Below are 24,731 nucleotides of genomic sequence, written 5' to 3' on the forward strand. Positions count from 1 at the left end.
AAAAAAAAGGTGTACAGGTTTGCAAAGGAAGAAATGACTGTCTTTCTTCACAAATGACATGATTCACTATGTAGAAAATCCCAAAGAATCAACAACAGTAACAAGAAAACTCCCGGAACAAATAAGAGATTATTGCAAGGTGTCAGGAAACAAGGTTAATATACAAAAGTCAATTGCTGTATAAGAGCAATGAACAATTGGATTTTAAAATTAAAAACACAATACCATTCACATTAGTACCAAAGATATAGAATTCTTAGGTATAAGTCTAACAAAATATGTACAAGATCTACATGAGTAACACTAAAAAATTCTGATGTAAGAAATCAAAGAAGAGCTAAATAAATGGAGAGATATTCCATGTTCATGGATAAGAAGACCCAATATTGTTAAGATATCAGTTTTTTCCAACCTGATTTATGAATTAAATACAATCTTAATCAAAACCCCAATAATTCTTTAAATTTTGTTGATATTGACAAACTGATTTTAATGTTTATATGGGAAGGCAAAAACCCCAGAAGAGTTAAGACAATAGTGAAGGTGAACAAAGTTGGAGAATTGACACTATCCAAGTTCAAGATTTACTGTAATAAGACAGTGTGGTACTGGTAAAAGAACAGACAAATAGACTGATGGAACAGAATAAAATAAAGATCCCAGAAACAGTCCCACACAAATATAGCCAACTGATCTTCAACAAAAGAGCAAAGGTAATTCAATAGAGAAAGGGCACTATTTTCAACTAGTGGTGCTGGAAAAACTTGACATTCACATGTGGAAAAAAATGAATCTAGATGCAGACCTTATATCCTCCACAAAAATTAACTCAAAGTGAATCACAGACCTAAATGTAAAATTCCAGACTATAAAACTCCTAGAGGATAATATAGGAGAAAATTTAGATGACCTTAGGTTTAGTGATGACTTTTTAGATACAACATCAAAAGCATGATCCATGAAAGAAAAACATCAGTAAATTGTACTTTATTAACTTTAAAAACTTTTCTTTGTGAAAGACAATGTTTAAAAAATGGAAATATAAACCACAGACTGGCAGAAAATCTTTTCAAAACAGATAACTGATAAAAGACTGGTAACTAAAATACACCCCAAAAAAGAACCTCTTAAAATTCAACAATAAGAAAAAATTTTAAATGCCCATTTAAAAAATGGGTAGAAGTTTGGAACAGACATCTCACCATAGAAAATATGTATATGGTAAATAAACATATGAAAATAGGCTCAACATTGTATTTCATTAAGGAATTTCAAAGTCAAACAACAAGATATCATACTACACCACACTCCTATTAGAATGGCTAAAATCCAAACACTGACAACACCAAATGTTGTCAAGGATGGGGAGCAACAGGAACTCTTATTCACTGCTGGTGAGATTACAAAATGGTACAGCCTCTTTGGAAGACAGTTTCATTGTTTCTTACAAAACTAAACATGCTCTTACTATACAATGCAGCAATCATGCTCTGTAGTATTTACCTAACAGAGTTGAAAACTTATGTCTGTGCAAAACCTGCACATAGATGTTTATCTGCACATAGATTTATTCATAATCTGCCAAAACTTGGAAGCAATCAAGATATCCTTCAACAGGTGAATGGATAAACAAACTGTGGTACACCCATACTATGGAATATTATTCAGTGAAAAAGAAATTAGCTACTAAGGGATGAAAAGATATGAAGGAATCTTGCAAGCATATTGCTAAGTGAAAGAAGCCAATGTGAAAAGACTATATACTATATGATTCCAATTATATGATATTCTGGAAAAGACAAAACTACAAAGAGAGTAAAAAGATCACTGGTTGCCAGGGGTTCAGGGGAAGGGGGGGAAGAGATGAACAGGTGAAGCACAGGGCATTTTTAGAGCAGTGAAACTATTTTGTATAATACTATAATGGTCGATATATACCATCATACATATGTCAAAACCCACAGAATGTACAATACAAGGAGTGAACCCCAATGTAAATTATAGACTTTAGTTAATAATAATGTATCAATATTGGCTTATCAATTGTAACAAACGTACCATACTAATGCAAGATATTGGTAATAGGAGAAACTGGGGGGAGGGAGCGGTAGGGCAAAGGGAGTCTATGGGAGCTCTCTAAACTTTCTGCTCAATTCTCTAGTTTCTGCTAAAACTACCCTAAAAAATTAGTCTATTAATTTAAAAAGAAAAAAAAAAAAAGAAACAGTGAACTTTGGAAGCAAAAATGACAAAATCATATCAATTTATATCTTTATCAGTAAGGTATGATACAAGAGTGGCCATTATGCTGCACCCTTCCCGTTACCATTTGACCATTTTATATGCAAAATTGTTAGTTTTTTTTGCTTTAATATGCAGTAATTATTATTTGTTTATAAATGAGTTTGAACATTTTTCATGTTTATTGACTATATGCATTTCTTATGTGAATTTTGTATCCATATCTTTAGTACACTTTTCTTTTAGAGTATATGCTATCTTCATCTGGGTATGTAAAAACTCTCTATATTATACACATTAACCCTTTATTTATTAGAAATATTTTTCTAGTTTGTGTTTTGATTTTGTTTATGGTGGTTTTGTGATTTAAGTTTTATTTACTCAAAATAATCAATCGTTCCTTTTTAAAATTAATTAGTTAATTTATTATTTATTTTTGGCTGTGTTGGGTCTTTGTTGCTGTGTGCAGGCTTTCTTTAGTTGTGGCGAGCGGGGGCTAACCTTCATTGCGGTGCGCGGGCTTCTCATTGCAGTGGCTTCTCTTGTTGCAGAGCACGGGCTCTAGGCGAGCGGGCTCAGTAGTTGTGGCACACAGGCTTAGTTGGTCTGCGGCACATGGGATCTTCCCAGACCAGGGCTTGAACCCATGTCCCTTGCATTGGCAGGTGGATTCTTAACCTCTGTGTCACCAGGGAAGTCCCAATCGTTCCTTTTAATGTTTATAAATCTTGTAATGCTTTCACTGATTCATTTTTAATACTTTTGTATGCTGTTTGATTCATATGGAACATATTTTGATTTATAACATGAGAAAAATACACTTTTAAAAATTAGAAAATAGCTAGGAAATGAACAATTTAAAAACATTCTTTACATATGACTCCTGTCTGGCTGGTAAAGAAATAGCTACATATAAGCTCTTCCTGAAGTTACTGGAGCCCGTCAAAGAATCTTGCTCTCTCCCACTCCAATCTCTGACCCTTAGGATACACATTAAGGCTATTGCTAGGGGACATACATTTTCAGGTTAAAACTTCTACAAGCTTTTTTGGTTTCAAGGGAAGAATATAAGCTTATACTGTTGTTGTTAAACTTAAGGTTTGTTTTGTGATTTGATTAGCTTCCTATTACATTTTGACTCTGAAATTATTTTATGTTAAATTTGTTTCCAAAATACCTTGCAAATTATATCTCTAATGTACCTCCATCTTCCCCAAATACTGTTCTCTCTAATGGCCTTGAGTCCATTACAGGCAAACTTATGAGTTATAATGTAAGATAAGTAATGTCTAGGGAGAATGTGTGCTTCTCAACTCCTCCTAGCTCCATTTTCCAAAGATAGAAGATGAATGTAAAAGCTAAAAATAAAAGCTTGATCTCATTCAGTTTGAATTAGACTACTCTATTTTGAGAACGTCTGACCAAATCCATCTCCTATAATACTTATGTTCCTGTCAGAAGGCGGTAATAAAAATGGAATAAAAATATACTGTTTAGAATATATATATATTTTTTTATATTGTATACTAAAAATGGGTGAGTAGGAAATAAGACAAAAGTTACAAAGTCTTGCTGAAAATCTTGCTCACATCATGGGTACTTCAACAACAAAGATCAAGCACAGCTAGCACAAATTACAGTGCATGTGTACAGAGTCTGATATATAAACAAAATAAATTATATGATCCTGGAAATCTTTTATTTTTATATGCTACAATAGCCTTTATCTGAAACTTTCATCTAAAATCTTCTATGTCAAGCTACCAATTATTTGTGTGTATGTGTCTGTCTGTGTAGGTATGTATTTAGATACACATACATGTATACATGTTCTTGGTGTTGGAGCTTGAATCAAATCACATAATATAATTTTTCTGGTTCTACCATTTTCTCACCTGTTAAAACTAGGGCAATCAATTGGATAATTTTTAATGCCTTTGTACTTCCAGAATGGTATAATATTCATCCACAAAGACCTAATGAAATACACTGTTGGTTCAGGTAGAGTATCTATTTACGTCATCATCCATTTATTTTGTTTATAAACAGCATTCAACAGTGTGGTGTAGAGAATGAATACAGTATAACTGGCTAAGGAGACAGGTTCTAGGCTCAGGCTCTCTTGGTTAAGTGTTGGCACAACTGGGTTTTTGGAGTGTGAACTCTGTAAGTCACTTAGCTTCTCCAAGCCTCAGTTTCCTCCTCTGTAAAATAAGTATAATAACAGCACTTATCTCGTGCGGGTGGTTGTGAGGAATACATTATATAATCTATAGAAAGTATGCTGCACAGTGCCTGGTGTTCAGTAAGTAATGACTATTATTAGAATCATGGAACAAGAAGACTAAAATGAAACGAGATAAATGAAGGGGCAATGGAGAACAATGCACATAGAGATATTCTGCTTTTAAACATAAGACTTGGCATTTATTTTTGCTCTATCTGAAGCCCCACTAAAATGACACTAAAGAAATTAACAAGGATAAAGAGGAAAGGAAGGCCAGGGTAAGGGACAGGGCAGCAAAATGGGAGGACTGGCTAAAAATTTATGGTAGAAGCTGTGAGAATACCAGATGTCCTCCCCACGGAGTCAGGTAATAATTCGTTCTTTTCCCCTAAATACATTTAGAGGCTTAATCTCTGGGTGAGATTGAACCAAAGGACTTTAGGCTCCAAAAGGATATCTGGCATGGCAGGAGGAAGGTTGCAAACTGAAAATATAAGCATAAAGTAAGATTTACAGATATATAGATACCCCAGATTCCCTGCCTCACTCACCTCTCAGAATCCTGGCAGATAGATTTATATCTACAAGTCTGTAGTAAGACAATCGCTCTTTAAGGGAATTAACAGGACCAAGAAAAAAAACTAAGATCATTTTTGGATCCCTCGGTTAAAAAGTAATATCTAACCATCTACTAGCTAACAAATCCTGTGAACCTTACGAAGTGCTTTTCATTGGTTTTTTAGGGCCTCAGTCTTAAATATGAATGGAGAGCCAATGATCGCCAAACAGTGAAGGAAAATCTCCAACATGAAAGACAGACATCAAAACAAACTGAAAAAAAATGAATTTAAAGAAACAGCAATAATTTAGGTAACAGAAGAAATTACTGAAAAACTGATACTAATATCCTTAGACGGAAATGAGGAAGTACTGCATCCACAAAAGAACATAAACCTATATAAAGAGAAGATTTAAAAAACAAGAAAAGCCTCCTGGAAATTTTAAAAAATACATGATATCAGAAAAAAGATTCAATAGATGCTTGGAAGATAGAGCTGAGGAGTTTTCCCAGAAGGTGGGAATAAAATATGAGGAGATGGAAATTGGAAGTCAAAATTAAAGGAGATTAGAGAATAAATCCAGAAGGCTTAATAGGTGACTTAACAGGAATTCTAGAAAGAGAGAACTGAAAAAATGAAGGAAGAAAATGATCAAATAAATGACACAAGAAAATTTCAGAGAAGAAAGAACATAAGAGCCTGCACAATGAAGGGAAAAAGACCCTCAGCAGAGATCACCCTGAAATGAATACCAGAGGTAAAGAAAAGACTCTAAAATCTTTGAGAAACAAACAGGTCACATACAAAAGCCCTGGAATCAAAATGGCACAATAGCAACAACATTTTGCACATCAATCAAATGTAAGTGAAGAATAAAGGTATTTTCAGACATGCAAGGTTTTAAAACACTTAATGAATGAAATGCACCCATTCTCAGGAAACCACTGGATTATATAATCTCTGCCAAATGCTGGCAAGGCTGTGGAGCAAGAGGAACTCTCATTCACTGCTAGTGGGAGTGTAAAATGGTACAGCCACCTTGGAAGACAGTTTGGTAGTCTCTTACAAAACTAAACAGATTCTTACCATATGGCCCAGCAATCATGCTCTTGATATTTGCCCAAAGGAGTTGAAAACGTGTCCACACAAAAACCTGCACATGGATGTTTATAGCAGCTTTATTCACAATCACCAAACTTTGGAAGCAACCAAGGTGCCCTTTAGTAGATGAACAGATAAACTGTGGTACATCCAGACAATGAAAATTCAGTGCTAAAAAGAAATGAACTATCAAGCCATGAAAAGACATGGAGGAATCCTAAATACATATTACTAAGTGAAAGAAGCCAATCTGAAGAGGCTACATACTGTATGATTCCAACTCAATGACATTCTGGAAAAGGTAAAACTGGGAGACAATAAAAAGATCAATGGTTGCCAGGGGTGGATGAGGGGGAGGCAGAACTTTTAGTAAAGTGAAAATACTTCGTATGATATGATAATGATGGATATATGTCAATTATGACATATGTATAAACATTTGTCCAAATCCATAGAATGTACCACGCCAAGAGCAAACCCCAAGGTAAACTATGGACTTTGGGTGATTATGATGTGCCGATGTAGGTTCACCCTTGATAACACATCGTTCTGGTGAATGATGTTTATAATGGGGAGGCTGTGCATGTGTGAGGGCAGGGAGTATAAGGGAAATCTCTGTATCTTCTTTTCAATTTTGGTGTGAATCTAAAACTGCTCTAAAAAATAGTCTTGAAAAAAAGGCAGTAAAAAGAGCAGACAAAAATATGACCAGAAACCAAGAGAAACAATGGTCAGAAGTTCATAGGGGATTCAGACAATGGAGTTATCACATACCAATTTAAAAAATGAAGTTACTTAATAGTACAAGTCACAGAAGGAAACAAGAGAATGGAGCAGAAAAAATAGTCAAGAATATAAAAGATAAAAATTTTCCAAAATCAATGAAAGATATCAATCCACACATCCAGGAAGATCAGTGAGCCCCAAGAAAGATAAATACAAAGAAGACTATCCACAGGCACATCACAGTCAAACTGCTTAAACCAAAACAAAGAGAAAATCTTTAAAGTGGTTAGAGAAAAAAAGTACCTCCCAAAAAGCGACAACAAGACTTAAAACTGACTTGTCAGTAGAAACAATGAAAACCTGAACACAATATTTTACAATGAATTCATTCACCGATTAGACAAATATGTACTGAATACCTACCACATGCTAGATACTGTTCCAGGTGCTTGGAACACATCAGTGAATAAAACAAAGAATGTATGTTACATTTAACGTGTAAAATTATATAATAAACATTTTTAAGGGAAGAAATTGTATAAAACATGCTTAACACTCTATTTAGATAATACACTTCATTACTGCTGTTAGAATTACAATTAAAGTGTTAAATTTAATAGACTTATGACTAGTACTTTTTCAGTGATGGATGAGATTCTTTATAATCAAGTACAGTCTATGTATTAAAGAGCCTAACTACTAGGCTGGCTTTTGGGTAATGAAGAGTCATGGAATTTCAGAGCTGATCTTCTAGAAAACCCCAGAGATGATCTATAGTCCAGACTCCTCATTAGAGATGAAAAGGAACAATATATTTAACTCAGTTTCCAAGGTCACACAAAGTAGTTAGAGACACATCTTGAGTCCCAATGACTCCTGGTCAAATGTTCTTTGTTGTGCTTGTTGTTTGCTTCATGGGGAGAGGGGTTTAATTTAATTTTTATCAATGTAACGTGCATATAGTTTTAAAGGTAAAATGATTTTATAACACTTAAAACAAAAAGCAGCAGTCTCCTTTCCTTCCTCTGCCCACCTCCAAGTTCCAGTCTCCAGAGAGAACCATGTTAACTTCTAATATTAATAATATTCTTTTGTTTGACAGAATGTTACTTGCTGGGTGATAGCTAGTTTATCAGTGCACATAACTCATATGTGTGAAAATAGTCCATTTCAACTTTTTCATTTTGCAGTGCATGCTTTTCATTTAAATGCATAAGCAGGATAACTGGTAGGTTACTAGCAACCCTGTTGCTATATGTACAATAGGACTATTAACTAATGAAATTGATTTTCATGTGTGATTTCATGTGTGATTAGACTACAAGACTAGTTACTTACATGAGATAGGAAGCTGGCTGCAGACTGGGCAGCAGATGGCTGTAGAAGGCGTGGTTTCACAGAAGAATTGGAGGTGTATCCAGGGCCCTTAAGTTCCTGGAAGACAATATACATGTGAGCAAAATAACTGTCAACCTACAGTGAGAATTGTGAAATCAAAATGTATTTTTGCAAATATAATTTCAGTCTTACATGTTGAACTTCTACAAAGTTTTAAGCCAAAGTATTAAGCAAGATGATTCGGGTGTGTATCACTCTTTGGGGACTAATCATGGGCTTAGGAAGATGCCTTCACACTTCTGATGGATAAAATCATTCCAGATGTGAAAACATATCTTGGATGGGATGCTACTACGTTGGTTTCTAACTTTGCCAAACACTCCACACTACTTCTGACATACTACTGCGAAAGACCCTCTCCAACTATGGAGTGCTTCTGCCTGTGAAAATATCCAGTATTGAGACTTTAAAGTATGTCTGCAACTTTAAAATATACTCGAAAGCCAGACATATACTCCAGTGGAAAAATCTACTATTTTTAAAGAAGACATGTTTTGTCATGCAAATTACATCATTTTTAAAATTTTCCAAACAAGCCAAACATACTTGACCTCCTGTACACAAACCTCTGGTTCCCCAAGGTAGGTACTTCTATGTTTCCCTCATTCAGTATAGACTTAACATAAAGCATGGTGCTTCAATTTGTTACTATATATGAAAAGGATAGGTATAATCTGTACAATGCACAGATTTTATAATTGCTAATATTAGATAATGTTAAAAGTACACTTGAATGTATCTCAAGTACATGGGGAATATATGAAAGTATATCAAACCAAGGCATAATTTTTGCTTAAACTACTATTTTTGATGAAAAAAGATCTTACTTTTACATCCAAAGTGTGTTGAAGTTTTAGGTGCACTGATTTTTGTTCCTGATGCTGTATTATATCTTGACATTCTGCAAACTGCAAAGATGCCTACAATCAAGCAACCACATGTGGTTTACCCTCCATTCTGTATGCAATTTTATTTTATTAATGTATAAATGCAGAGTCGCCATCTCTTCAAGGAAACTGCCCCTGTTCTTGGCACACTGTATTACATTTATCTATTTATTTATGTTTTATTCAGAAAACTTGAGAGTAATTGGAGGCCATGTCTTTATCCTCTATAGCCCCAGCATCTACATGGCATTTAGTATGTGGAGGGCACTCAGAAGAATGAATGAACTAAGGATGAAATGAGCAAACAGCTTTAGCAATGTAAAAACATTTCTATAAAAATAACCACAACTGAAATTCATTGAGTCAATATATCATGTTCTAAGACCTAAGTTTAAATAGGTGGGATCACAGGTCATTTTCTATCACCATGAATGCTCTGATTTCTCAAGAATCAATGACTAGTCTTGGTATATTTTTAGGCTTCCAGAGTTTTCAGGGGACACAAAGGGAGATTTACTTCTCTACAATAAATGGCAATGACAAATACAGTGTCATCATTGATCCTTCTCATTCTTTAAGCTGTGTTCCTCACCTGCACTTTTTCTTTTTTTTAATTGATTAATTTATTTGTTTTTTTTAATTTTATTTTTGGCTGTGTTGGGTCATCATTGCTGTGCGTGGGCTTTCTCTAGTTGCGGTGAGCGGGGGCTACTCTTCGTTGCAGTGTGCGGGCTTCTCACTGTCGTGGCTTCTGTTGTTGCAGAGCACAGGCTCTAGGCGCGCAGGCTTCAGTAGATGTGGCACGTGGGCTCAGTAGTTGTGGCTTGTGGGCTCTAGAGCTCAGGCTCACTAGTTGTGGCGCATGGGCTTAGTTGCTCCGCGGCATGTGGGATCTTCCCGGGCCAGGGCTCGTACCTGTTTCCTTGCATTGGCAGGCAGATTCTTAACCACTGTGCCACCGGGGAAGCTCCCCACCTGCACTTTTTGAACTCCACAAAGTGCCAGACGTTAGCATTACTTTATCTATGTATGGATATTATTAACAGACTGTATTCTACCTAGTTAGTATTCAAGTCCTTCTTTGATGGTAAGTTAGATTGGTGGTATTTTTAGTTATTCAGGTCACAAAGGATACCAGGAGCATCTTACATCTTATATCTGACTGCTCTTGTGACCTGTTAGCCAGAAAAAAGATAATTTTGTAAAAAGTATGCATCATGACTATGTTTTTAAAGCTCAGCCTTCTGTACAGGATACAGTTTTTTTCTTGTGTGAGGTGACTGGGATACAATACAGTTTGACAGATTTGGTTCCTATCAACATGGACCTTTCATTCAGAACAATTCCACTTGGTTAATAACTATTTAGTTGATAACTATTTTATATATTTAGTTAATAACCACCTTATCAAGAGCAACTTCCATATTAGCAACCTTTTCTTTCAGTTGGCGTTCCTGAGATCGTAGGACTTCTAGTTCTCCCGCCATCTTGTTTTTCTCTGCTGCAACAGTACTCAATTCCTGGCTTAATTTTGTCTTTTCTTCTTTTAGCAAATGCTTTTCCTACAATTACAGAGGAGAAAATATCAGAAATAATATACTGATGTAGATGCTGAGATGTGATGGAAATATAAAACTATTATGTAAAGATCTGAACTATAGCTTAACTGTATATGGATTGGAGTTGGGAGCTGCTAGAATTATGTTACCATGTTCTCTCTCATTTTTATCACTACTAGTTTATTACTTCTTTCTAGGCTTGCTAAATCTTTGATAAAACCTATGAAATATGTAATAACTGTGCTGTCGTAAAAAGAGACAGTGTTGTGGTGAATTGAGAAATCATATACCAAATCAAATTGAAACTTCTTTAAAATGACACAAGAGATTTAAAGAAGACACACGTACTTGAAATCTTTATGGGTTTTCTATTTTGTTTCAAGGTTGAATATTAATTTCACAAATGGTTAAATATTCATTTCACAAATGCCTACTATAGACCCTCTGGCATAAAAAGAAATAGGGCACACAGTTCCTGTCCTCAAAGTCACTGTGATCCAGTGATGAGAATGAGCTTACTGATAAACTTATGGAGAATCTTTGGTATCTAACAAAGTTTCATTAAAATTAGTTCATTCCTTTAAAATACATCATGAAATGGGTAGAAGAGAACAAATGCATAGTAATCAAGTTAAGATATAAACCTGAACTTACCGAGTCTACATTTCTTTCTATATGTATATTTTTTTCATAGAGAAAATGTTTAATGTAAACAAGGTAGTAGGTATCACCACTGTAATACACATTTTGGATACAAATAGTTTTTCCTTTTCTGATGAGAAAGAAAGAAGGATTAATTTTTCAAGCTGCCTCCTTCCTGTTTGAGAGGAATGTCATCGAGCTTTGATGAACACCTTCCTTTACTAGGTGAAGGTGTTTCTGGTGACAGCAGGCAGTAACCTCTTACTGCCTTAAGTACCCTTGGGGAGGACGAGGATAAGCCCTGCTTTAGGTTCCAAATAGGCAAATAATGGAAGAAGAAAAAGAAAAGAACAAATTTAGGATAAGAAATGGAGGGGAGAAAAAAGTGGGAAAGAACAAAAGCACAGGAAATAAATAAGTCCATATGATGAGGGGTATGCACAAATGTATGTATATATTCGTTAATACTTAGCCTCATTCTAAAAAAAGTATTTCAGCATTTTCGGTAAGGGGAAAGCAATTATTTTAGTTGCCCTTATTTTCTGCTTATGCTGTTTACCTTCTCATCTCCATTACAGTCAGTTCTGTTATAACTCTTCTTCTAAAAGTGCAAATTTGTTCCAAAGTGATTGATGTTATCAGGGAACATTTGAATATAACACAAATTTCACATTTACTTATGCAGAGTTTCATTTATGAGAAATACGGGGTCAAGGCAGAAAACAGCACCCAGCTAAACAGAGCTGCACAGAAATACACAAAAAGCATACATACACACTCTTCAAACAACTATCAGCTCCCTCAGTTTACCGTGGGTTATGAGCTATGTCCATGCACATCCTGTGTTACAGGAAACCCACCTTCTACCCCTTCTTAACAACTCCCATGCTGCCATTCTTCAAGGCACAAGCAAACTTCCAGTCTTTTTTAAGATAAAGGGCCATCCTAATTGTAGTATTTATGTATCTCTTAACCATTTAACATGTGTAAAACAGTGCTTCCATTTCCATTAGGTTCCTGTTTTCCTTTTGTCACTGATGAAGTTCGTTAGTGTGGTGCTGATCCCACTGCTCTGATAAGCCCCATGGTGGCTTTTATGGCACAATTTTGCATAGCGTGGTCATTTCAGGAACACATATGTTGCACTACAGCAGAACTGAATATGCTTTGTTTATAACCATTCCGTCTCTCTACCATGAATATCCTCCTGCCTACTTCTTGCAGTTAAAATATTAGCTCTTGGACAGCTACATGTAAAAAAAATGAAATTAGAACATTCTTTAACACTATACGCAAAAATAAACTCAAAATGGATTAAAGACCTAAATGTAAGACCGGACACTATAAAACTCCTAGAGGAAAACATAGGAAGAACACTCTGACATAAATTGCAGCAATATCTTTTTCGATCCATCTCCCAGAGTAATGGAAATAAAAACAAAAATAAACAAATGAGACCTAACTAGACTCAAAAGCTTTTGCACAGCAAAGGAAACCACAAACGAAACAAAAAAAGCAACCCACAGAATGGGAGAAAATATTGCAAATGATGTGACCGACAAAGGATTAGTCTCCAAAATTTACAAACAGCTCATGCGGCTTATATCATAAAAACAAACAACCCGATCAAAAAATGGGCAGAAGACCTAAATAGACATTTCTCCAGAGAGGACATGCAGATGGCCAAGAGGCACATGAAAAGATGTTCAACATCACTAATTATTAGAGAAATAAAAATCAAAACTACAATGAGATATCACCCCACACCAGTCAGAATGGCCATCATCAAAAAATCTACAAACAATAAAATGCTGGAGAGGGTGTGGAGAAAACAGAACCCTCCTATACTGTTGGTGGGAATGTAAATTGGTGCAGCCACTATGGAGAACAGTATGGAGGTTCCTTAAAAAACTGAAAATAGGGCTTCCCTGGTGGTGCAGTGGTTGGGAGTCCGCCTGCCAATGCAGGGGACATGGGTTTGTGCCCCGGTCTGGGAAGATCCCACATGCCGTGGAGCGGCTGGGCCAGTGGGCTGTGGCCGCTGGGCCTGCGCGTCCGGAGCCTGTGCTCCACAACGGGAGAGGCCGCAGCGGTGGGAGGCCTGCGTAGTGCAAAAAAAAAAAAAAGAAAAAAAGAAAACTAAAAGTAGAGCTACTATATGATCCAGCAATCTCGCTCCTGGGCATATATCCGAAGAAAATCATTGTTCAAAAGGATACCTGCGCCCCAATGTTCACTGCAGCACTGTTAATAATAGCCAGGACGTGGAAGCAACCTAAATGTCTATCGACAGATGAATGGATAAAGAAGATGTGGTACATGTATACAATGGAATATTACTCAGCCATAAAAAAGAATGAAATAATGCCATTTGCAGCAACATGGATGGACCTGGAGATTATCATACTAAGTTAAGTAAGTCAGACAGAGAAAGACAAATATCATATGATATCGCTTATATGCAGAATCTAAAGAAATGATACAAATGAACTTATTTACAAAACAGAAACAGACTCACAGACTTCGAGAACGAACTTAGGGTTACTGGGGAGAAGGGTCGTGGGGAGGGATAGATTGGGAGTTTGGGATTGACATATACACACTGCTGTATTTAAAGTACAATAGATAACCAACAAGGACCTATTGTATAGCACAGGGAACTCTGCTCAGTAATCTGTAACAACCAAAATAGGAAAAGAATCTGAAAAAGAATAGATACATGGGGACTTCCCTGGTGGCACAGTGGTTAAGAATCCACCTGCCAATGAAGGGGACACGGGTTTGAGCCCTGGTCCGGGAAGATCCCACATGCCGTGGAGCAACTAAGTCCGTGCACCACAACTACTGAAGCCCACACGCCTAGAGCCCACAACAGGAAACTAAGCCTGTGCTCCACAACAGGAGAAGCCACCTCAGTGAGAAGCCCGTGCACCGCAACGAAGAGTAGCCCCTGCTCGCCACAGCTAGAGAAAGCCCCTGTGCAGCAATGAAGAACCAACACAGCCAAAAGTAAATAAATAAATAAATAAAGAAATTTATTTTTTAAAAAAGAATAGATACATGCAAAAAAAATAATAAAAGAGGACCAAGGAAAAAAATAATAAAATAAAATAAAATTCATTCCAGAGTAGTTACAAAAAAAAAAAAAAAATACTAGCTCTTTCAAGGTCCTGCTCAAATGTTCCTTCAGGAACTTTCTCCTCATTCTCTCTGTCAGGAATAAACTCTTGTCTTTCTTCCATTGTACTTTGTATCTCTGCTACACCTTCTTCTGTGTTGTAGTTTACTAATGAGTGAACATATTGGCTTCCCCCATTCCAAGGACAGAGACTTACCTTGTTTGCATTTGCCATGGCCTCTTCTAAAAATTGTATCTTGCTCTGAAGGGCATCTATCTGACCTCTTTTAGCCGTAATTTGTTTTTGCATCCCCATTGCCACTTTCATAGCTGGAAAAAAAGGAACTAAACTGTATCTTAGTTTCTAAAGTTTCTAAATTTTGAGAGGTGACTATAATTTGATGGTCAAACATTATGAGAAGGTGACAGGTAAGATTCCTCTAAGGCACCTGGACAGTTTCAAAGAAGTGTCCACAGAAAATGTCTTCAGATTTCACAATATTGGGATATAACAATTTTCAGCAATTACTCAGAGGTTTTGAGCTCAGAAATGTATATAAATGATGATGTTTTGTGATTCCTTGCTAGAATTAATTTCACTGGCCATCATAATTTGCCGTATCTCCAACAGTAATAAATAATGCTGACCAAGTTCATACTTACACATATAGGAAATATATACACACAAAATATATACAGTCATAAAATGAAAAATGTATATAGTATTTTTACGAAAATAATTTTTCTAGAAACTGATATATAAAATACCACGCAAGACATCTACTATTAGTGATCTTTTAAAAGATCCCAGTGATATCACAAACGACTCAATTTCCAATCTCATGGTTACCGTCATGTGCTTGGAACTCACTGCTGTTTCAGAAGTCAAACTGGCAATACAAGCATATATGTGATTATTTTACTAAAACTGATGACAGGATGAGAATGTTCTAGACAGGTAGTAGGCACTGAATACTTAAGATATGGCAGGCCACTGAAAAGATAAATAAAGTTCATCCTTGTTTGGAAATTCAAAGTCAGAGACCTTATGTTGTTTCTTGGAGTCAGCTGAGAAAAGAGGTTTGAAAATGCCACTGCTTCGAGCTAGGTCCAGCTAGAGCTTAGAGGTTAACAAGAAAAAGAAAATGTGCCATTCTTTAAAAGCAAACTATTGGAGGATGAAAGGTGTGACTTCTTCCTAATAAGATACAGTTCTTATAGCTAAACTGTCAAAGACAGGGTTAATACAGGCACAGGACACTGATTGGCTGGCATCATTTGCTCACCACTTTGAAGAATTTTGGTCTGATTAAGTGGATCATGGTTGGCCTTCAAAGGTAAATTTCTTAATAAAGTTTTTGTTTTAAGGTGATCTTAATCAATGAAAACAGGCATTCGAGAGCAAATACAGGATTACCTAGTTAATTTAACAATGGTAATGTGACTGGGGCAGTTGTGGAGAGGCCTGGAATACACTGAGGACGAGACTCTGTCTGGCGGAGGGGACGAGGGGACAGACCCCAGATGGGCCTCTGGAGTGATCTCTCCAAGCCCCACCATTTTCTTGGTGTTAACCAGCGAAGAAAGAGCTGAATCTCCAAGAACCGCACAAAATATGGACGCGTCAAGAATCTGCGTGCCATCTTTGTGCAGGGGCCATGGGAATCTCCTTCAGTATCTTTCCACTTTTGGTATATGTGCTGTTGAAGTAAGCACAAACGTAAGCCTTTTAACATGAAAAAATACTGAGAAATAGAAAAAATGTAGCCTTTAGTTAAATATTTATTCTTACAGTCAGCTAATATAGTAGCCATACAAACAATGATATGAATAACATGAAACAGCAACTAACCTTCTCTCTCTGAATTAACATGGGCAGCAAGGTGAAAAGGGAACAGGTAAGTGGTTGAAGGGACCCCTCATCCTAGCAGTTCAATTCCCAGGGCTCCCTCCCATCTTCATCTCAGAGAAGGAATTGGGAACTGACAATTAGCCACAGGTACACAGTTTATGTAGATAATAAGCGTGTGAAAAATAAGGTGTTGAATGAAAATTATTGGTAACCCGTATTTATATCAACACTTCCTTAAAAACAATTAACTGGCATTTATGGACATTGAGGTCTGTTAGAAATTATTGAAATAGCTACAGAAAAAGAAAGATTCAGATACTTAAAGATTAAATTAAGTAAATGGCAATTTCCCTCAAAAAAACCCACAAAAACCTGAGAACTACTGCTATATAACACCCATAAGTGATACCTATTTACCTATTGTTGTATGTCTCTCACAGCATGCTGCCCTGTGAAGAGGTGAAAGGCAATGTATCTAGGTTTGTGTTTTAATAAATCTAGACCAAGGGAATTAAAAACAAAAGGAAAAAAGCTACTAAAGCATACCGTGACCATCAGATCCTTCCATTGACTTTAATGTATTTCTTGTTTGTTCTAGCTCAGACTGTGCAGATTTTAATTGCATTTTCAGCTTATTTGTAGTAGTTTCCATTTCTTCACTTTTGTTTCGAAAATTCCTTTTTAAGACTTCATAGTCCTCTGTACAACGTGATAATCAATAATAGTTGATTAATTTTTTCTACTCCATTGTTATAAAGTATATTGTATTTGTAATTAATGATCATAGAATTTTAGAGCTGAAAGAGATTCCATCTAGTTACATCATTTGTTACAAAAATTAGATGTACATACACATTTCCAGGCATCTGACTCTTTTTAATCTGCTTGGGTGGATCTTCCTCCTTTACCCACTTATTATTTACTGCTTTTTCCCAGCCAGTATAATTGGCTCACATCTATTTCATCTTAAACCTTCTTGGATAATCATATCTACCACAACAGATTTAACCTCCAGCTGGAGGTAGATGAAATGTCCACCACATGGTAAGTAACCTGAGGCCGCCATGTGTCTTATCTGATTTTTTATCTCCAGTAACTATCAAAATACCCAGCATTCATTGTTCATACATAAGAATACACACACACCCACCCCCCCACACACACATATACACACATACACTTATTCAAGTATCTATTTATTTATATTTATCTATTTATATATGATAGATAGATTTACATATATAGGGAACAAACAGAACCAAGACCTCTCTGCTAAGATCTAACTCTGTCTAACCAGACACTTCCACGTGGATGTCCTGGTGCCCCCAGACCAACGGTATCACACTGACTGCGTCTCACCCTCCTGCCCGGAAGCCAACCCCTCCTGGTTTCCTTCTCTCAGCTGCTGGTATCATTGTTCTCCCAATACTGCAAATTTAAAACCTGAAACACATACACAGTCCCTCCAATCTCCAAAAATATTCTTAATTCTTCCCTCTCCTCTCCTTCTCACTGCCACTGCCTCAGTTCAAGTTATCATCACCTTTCCCTGGGACTACAGCAAAACCCTCCTTAACTGGGTGGCCTCTGTTCCTTTAGGCTTGCCTTTCTCTCTTTACCTGCCGACAATGTCCTTCTAACATGTAAATTTGATGACAACAATCTCTTACTTAATATCTTTTGCTGGCTCCACACTGTCTGCCTCATTTCTTAGTCCTCATTCCTTTGTATTTTTACTTCCGTAAATACTTCTGAGGTCACATTATGTTATTTTATGCCTTCATGCTTCTGCCCATAATGTTCTCTCTGCCTGGATTGCCCTTCTACCTCTTTTTCACCTGCCAAATTCCTTTTTCTCCATCAAGCCCAGTACAGATGTTCCCTCCTACAGGAGGCTGATTCTCTATCCTCTGCCACATGTGCAGCCGGCACACGGCCACTGTGCCTCACCCACTGTACTGTAACCTGTTCTATACGGGTCTGGTTCTCAACTAGCCAGGAGCCTCACTGTTGTTTCTAGGGCCTGTCTCAGCATCTGGCATAGTAAGTGTTCAGGAATCGCAGATGTATGCGTGTGTGCGTGTGTGTGTGTGTGTGTGTGTGTGTGTGCGTGTGTGTGTGTGTGTGTGTATGAGAAGTAGATAATACCTATACCATACTATTGGTGAACTAGGAGTATTTCCTTTTAAAATTTAAGGCCTTGGATTTTTCTGTTTCAAGAAATTTGCATAAGTCTGTTTACATGTGTTGCTTCGTTATTAAACATCTAATCAAGCTATCTGACTCAAAGGACTCGAGGTTTCCGCTTCCCTCACCCTCCTCTTGGAAACTCAGTGAAGAATTTTATGGACACTGAAGACTGACTAAAGTTAGTGGTTAATAAGTGCAAGCTGTGGGAGCGCTTCAAGGAGAAGCATCAGGATTTCAGGTGTCCACTGGGACAGCATAATTATCCATGTTTGTAATTGGGATGAGGAACCATTCTTTCACATAGTCCCAGGATCCTCATTGAACTTCACTGATAGCACTCCTATTTTTTAGCAGAATTTGAATTGGAGTAACATACCTGTAAGACTGTTTAACTCGTTCCTACTAGCTTTCACCTCACTTAATAAACGATCTCTCTCTTGTGTGACGTCCTTCACTGCACGGAGCCGCTCAGAGCCTGCATTCACCAGCTTCACATTTTCCAGCTCCAGGTCACTCACTCTGGCTTCAAGCTCCCGTATCTTTGCATCTTTTTTATCTTTCAAAATCTAAATATAGGGATAAACACGAAGGACAGAGTAAGAACTAAAAAAATAAAATATAAAGCAGCAATAGTAAGCTGGAAAACAAAAGGAATATTTGACTTCCTTTTAACCTTAGATGTTAATTCTCAGTATCACTGACCGCAACCCTTCATGATTCCTATTCTTTGTACTCATTCATTCAAAAAAAGGGATTGAACACCAGCACCTACTTTGTGCCAGGCTCCACGTTATCTGTTGGGGATAGCGTAGCAGGGGAGGTAGGGGAGGCCCTAGGTGAGCACCTCCTTGTTTTACTCCCAAAACACCTCACCTGCGAGGCTTCCCCTGCCCTGGCCGTGTACAGCAGTAATCAAACAGCGTCCTCGCCCTCGTGGGGCTTTACATTCCAGTGAGAGGAGACAGATGAAACAAATATTTAATAGCCAGATAACGAGGACAAAAAATAATTAAAAAGGTGAGAGGGTAGAGAATGAACACAGGGAGGGGGCTGCTACGTGAGCTAAGTTGGTACGTGGAAGAGAGCCTGACTGCTACCGTGAGGAAAGCCTGCTAGGCAGGCTGGCTGTTGGCTGTTCCAACAGCCAGGATTTTGAGAGGGTTCCCACCAGTCTAACGAATAAAAGTGGCCCACTCTGCCTAAACTGTTCTGCAAACAAAACGATTTATGCTGAACACCTGTTTTCCTTTCGGAAGACTGTATTCACCTGTCCGGTAAGGAGTACCTAAATGACCAGCCCCCAGTATAAAAACCCTGCAGACTGAGTCTCTAATGACCTTCTCTGGTTGGCAACATTTGACACATGTTGTCACAGCTTGTTGCTGGGGGAATTAAGCATATGCTGCGTGACTGCCAGAGAGGACTTTTGGAAGCTTGTGCCTGGTTTCCTCTGTGTGCTTTTACCCTTGGCTGATTTTGTTTTAGATCCTTTCATTGTAATAAATCCTATCCATGAGCACGACTATCTGCTGAGTACTGTTTGAGTCCTCCTAGTAAATGATCACCCTGTGAGTGGTCTTGGGGACCCTGCCACAGTTGGTCAGGAAAGGCTTCTCTGATGAGCAGAAACCTCAAAGAGGTAAAGGAGCAAGCATGTGGCAGGCTGGGGACAGCTCCAGGCACGGGTAATGTGTTCAAGGAACAGCCCCGGTCCAGGAGGATCCCGCATGCCACGGAGTAACTGAGCCCGTGGACCACAGCTGCTGAGCCTGTGTTCTAGAGCCTGTGAGCCACAACTACTGAGCCTGCATGCCACAACTACTGAAGCCCGCGTGCCTAGAGCCTGTGCTCCGCAACAAGAGAAGCCACCGAAATGAGAAGCCCACGCACTACAAGGAAGAGCAGCCCCAGCTCACCGCAACTAGAGAAAGCCCGCGCACAGCAACGAGACCCAATGCAGCCAAAAATATAAACAAATAAATAAATTATAAAAAAAAAGAAAATCAATATTAAAAAAAGGTTTGTGATTATCAGAGGCAGGGAAAGGATGGGGAGGGGAAATTGGATCAGGTGGTCAAAAGGTACAACGTTCCAGATATAACAGAAATAACTACACTAGTGATGTACCGTACAACATAATGACTATAATTAATACTGCTGTATGGTATATTTGAAAGTTGCTAAGAGAGTAGATCCTAAAAGTTCTCATCATAAGGGAAGAAACATTGTTTTATTTAATTTTTTTTGTATCTATATGAGATGATGGATGTTGACTTACTGTGGTAATCATTGCACAATATATGTAAATGAAGCCATTATGCTGTATACCTTAAACTTATACAGTATTGTGTCAATTATATCTCAGTAAAACTAAAAGAAAAATAATAATTGTACGTGACTTGTCTCCTACTACTTACCGTGGCAGACACAGGTAACATAAAGCTTAGGAAATCAAATTTTTAAAAATTGGTTCAATAGTTTTAAATTTTGATAAATATTTACTGAGCACCTGCTGGGTGCAAGGCACAAAGTCCTGGGGCAGGGGTACAAAGATGAATAAGATGTGTACCCTGCTTGAAGAAGTCTGCAGTCTTATAGGGAAGAGGAGACATTGCTATTTATACACACACACACACACACACACACACACACACACACACAAGCACACGCACACACACACACACACACACACAGTGCAATACAGAATGTGATCCAGGCTATAACAGGTACAAATGCAGTATGATAAGGTTCAGAAGAGAGAGAAGGGAATGGGGGAAGAGAACTAATATTTTCTAAACATCTTCCACAGGCCAGGAACCAAGCTAAGTAAATCCTTGATACATATTTTCTCGTGGAAGCCTCAAATAACCCAATAGGTTTTGGGGGTTTTGTTTTCTTTGTTTGCTTTTTGGTTTACAGACACAGAAGCCAACGTTCAGCAAACAGTCCAGTGTTTTACAGTTATTGAGTGGTGAGAGATGGGGTTCAAATTTAGGTCTGTTTGAAGAGGGACAGAATACTTCTTCAAACTGTGGGATCAGGAAAGGCTTCACGAAGAAGCTGGATTTTCTCTTTTCCGTCAGCAGTTCCGAACCATTTTGGGGCCATTCCTTGTGAAATCTGATAAAAGTACGGAAACTTTCTCACGAAAACATATACGCACACTGACACAAATACATTCAAACAATTTCAGAGTGTCCACAATCATCTTACAAAACCCCTTTCCAGTCAATTAGGTCATACTTACTCATGGGAAAAAAGATATTTCAGAAGCTAAACCAACAAAACACTCTACAGACCTTAACTTCCTGTAGCTCCAGTCTCCTATCATTGATCTCTTTCTCCAGCTGGGCTTTCTCTACTTGCATAGCGCCAGCCGTCCGTCCGTGCTGGCCCACCAGCTGCGTCATCTTTTCAATCTGTTGCCGCAGGATCTCGACCACTTTGTCCTTCTCTGCCATCTGCAGCTTGAGGGCCTCGCATTCTGTCTGCACGTTTCTGAGGTGAGCCCCTTCATTCTTCAGATGCTGCATCTCCTGCAGCTTCAAGTCCACCCGGGAGCGCAGCCTCATGATCTCCGAGTTGGTGGCCTCGATGGCTCTCTCCTTCTCCTGGAACGAAGCTGTCAGGTCCAACACAGTCCTCTCGGAGCTCTCCAGGCTCAACTTCTTGGCTGTCAGCTCTTCTACGACTTTGCGGAGCATCTCTTTGGTGGATTCAAGCTGAGCAGTCAAGGAGGACACTTTTTCGAGACTTTCATTCTTTCCCTGAATTGCTGCCATCTGATTGTTAAAGAAGAATTTCATGAATTTAGGCAGACAGACAGAGGTCTCGAGATATGACAAGTTAGCTCAACAACGTGAAATCATGAATCTGACAGTGTCTCAAATTGTTCTGCTGTCAGAACCTCATAGAGACCATAGACTGACATGTGTTAATAAGACCAAGGTGGAGAGGCCTTAATTGAATAATAATGCTCCTCCTCTAGAGTGGTTTTCTAGCGTTGGGAGGAGCTTGGCAAGTTTCCTCTGAGGATGTCTTCCACACCAAGTAAAGTTAGCATAACACTGGCAATAGTGGAGAGTGTGGTAGGATTGAAGACAAACTGCCCTTTCTATTTCCCTCCAACCTGCCCCTTAATTCCGGGGGAAAAACAAAAACAAAAAAAATCTGTTGGAAACCCTGCTGTTCCTCAGATCTCCCTATGGTTTGATGCTTTTCTGAAATAAGCAATTACTAGGTTACCAATTTCTAGGTGGAAATGAAAAGGAAAATTGGATGGGAGTTTCATTACACAACAATGGACAAAAACGAGATAAAGCTTAACATTTTAAATTTAACAAGTCGTCAAAAATACAGACATAAACAACAGGTTTTTATAAGTTGCTCACAGAATCCACAACCCTACTTTGGGGGAGACCAAGGAGGAGCCGCCCAGCCCTGCCTGACCTGCCGTTCCATCTGGTCCTGACACTCGCTCTTCATGGCCTTGAGGAGGGCCTCCAGGCGCTGCACCTCCATGTTCCTGTTGTCCAGCTCCTGCCGCAGGTGGTCGATGGTGATGCTGTTGCCTGTGTCCCGGTCCCACAGACGCTTATTCTGTTCCTTCTCGAGACTCAGCTCCTTCTCTCGTTTATGCAGATCAGCCTACAAGAAACGAAGATAAGCTTTTTCCCTAGTATTAAATAATTAAAGTAAAATTCTTATTTTCCTTCCTTACATCATTTTTGGAGTTGCTATGTGATTTGAGAAGCCTTTGACTTTGGAATCTGATTCCCTTTTAATGGCTTGATAAAGAACAATATTTCCTAGAAAAATAACATTTTGTTTACTTGTAATTTCTAGCATTACACCTCAATGGACTAGACCCCAAATAGTATATAATGAAGAGGAAACTACAAATCATCCTGTTACGTTTTGAATTTTCTAACAAAGGCATTATGCTTCACATCAAGTGTACTCCTGTAATAAAGAAAAGCTTGAAGGGACAGCAATAGTAATTTGGTTGACTGCTTCAGAAATAGCAGAATAGTGTCTGGTATTGGGATTGGACGGGCAATTGGGTTGTGGATAGAATACCTCCCTCTTCAGTTACTCAAGAAACACATAGTGAGTGTTGACTGTTGGCAAAAACGCCACAGTCGGAGAAAGAGAAAAAAAAGACACACAGATATTCAGAGAACTTTTCACCCAGGGAGATAAATGCACAGATAACTGGAAGTGGCTTTTCACTGAAGAGACAGAGCTAATGAACAGCAGAGAGAAATGATCGGAAAGGAGATCAAATGCTTCAAGACGGCATCTAAGTTGGACCTTGAGAACAGCTTGGAGATGCAGAGATTAGGAAGAAGGGACTAGAAAGACGCACATGGGGTTTGCTCGGAGCACTGGGTGTATGTGGAGAGAAGAGACTGGAAAGGTAAGCTGGGGCCAGATAATAATTGAAAGGCAGGGAGTCTGACTTTATGGGGAGAGTAATTTCTGAGTGGAAGAGAGACACAATCAGAGCTATAGTTTAGAAAGATGAATACAGGCTGGACGGAAGAGGGAAGAAACCAGATTGAGGAACCAAGTGAGGAGATGCTGCCACGCTGCAGGTATGATGAGGGGCTTGGATGGATGGGTAGTGGCAGCAAGAATGAAAAGGAGGGGATGGTTATGAGGACGGTTCAGACGTTTAACCTCCAAGATTTTCAAATTAGATATGAGGACGCTGGGATACACGCAATAGGAGGGAGAGAAGTGAGGATCATCCCAAGGTTTAGAGCTTCTCTCCCAGTTGCCAGCTCTCCCTTTACCGCACACTCTTCAAGCCCCCTGTCGGCCTGTCCTCTACCAGCAGAGGGCGCTGTAGCCTGGAATAAAGTTGGGTGGGGAGAAAAGAACCCTATTCTATAGGACCTCTAATAAATATCACATGAAGGGGTACTAACGTCTCCTTTCCTAAACTTCTCAGCCTGTCGTACCCCTAAACAGAGGGCAGAATCTGGTTCACTACTCTCAGAATCCTCTTTTCTTTCCTTCTAAAAAAATTTTTTTTACCTGAACTTGCATTTAAATTTTCTTTATACATAATTTGTATGTGTTTTGGATGTTGTTTGGCTTTGAAATGAACACTCAACATTATTTCAATTTAGCAGAACACAGTACCTAATTGAAAGACTATGGGTGTTTGACACATGAAAGAATGCTCAACATCATTAATCATTAGAGAAATGCAAATCAAAACT

General features: G+C 38.3%; 1 protein-coding gene and 1 non-coding gene across 2 annotated transcripts in view; both read right to left on the bottom strand.

The window, feature by feature from the left end:
* The window catches only part of CCDC158 (coiled-coil domain containing 158), an 83,048-nt gene that overhangs the window by 35,939 nt on the left and 22,378 nt on the right, over positions 1-24,731 (bottom strand). The window contains exons 9-16 of the mRNA XM_027087607.1: positions 22,951-23,148; positions 21,801-22,283; positions 18,878-19,067; positions 16,858-17,010; positions 14,677-14,789; positions 10,544-10,702; positions 9,081-9,173; positions 8,194-8,289 (exon numbers count right to left, since the gene is read on the bottom strand). Of these exons, the coding sequence (XP_026943408.1) occupies positions 8,194-8,289; positions 9,081-9,173; positions 10,544-10,702; positions 14,677-14,789; positions 16,858-17,010; positions 18,878-19,067; positions 21,801-22,283; positions 22,951-23,148 (1,485 nt within the window). The remainder of the gene's footprint in view (positions 1-8,193; positions 8,290-9,080; positions 9,174-10,543; positions 10,703-14,676; positions 14,790-16,857; positions 17,011-18,877; positions 19,068-21,800; positions 22,284-22,950; positions 23,149-24,731) is intronic.
* Positions 16,068-16,175, bottom strand: LOC113609964 (U6 spliceosomal RNA). The gene has a single exon (XR_003428891.1). It is a non-coding gene; the product is annotated as a U6 spliceosomal RNA (small nuclear RNA).

This window comes from Aethalodelphis obliquidens, unplaced genomic scaffold (assembly GCF_003676395.1).
Source record: "Aethalodelphis obliquidens isolate GAN/ISIS:26980383/991018 unplaced genomic scaffold, ASM367639v1 scaffold59, whole genome shotgun sequence".
Lineage (NCBI taxonomy): Eukaryota > Metazoa > Chordata > Mammalia > Artiodactyla > Delphinidae > Aethalodelphis > Aethalodelphis obliquidens.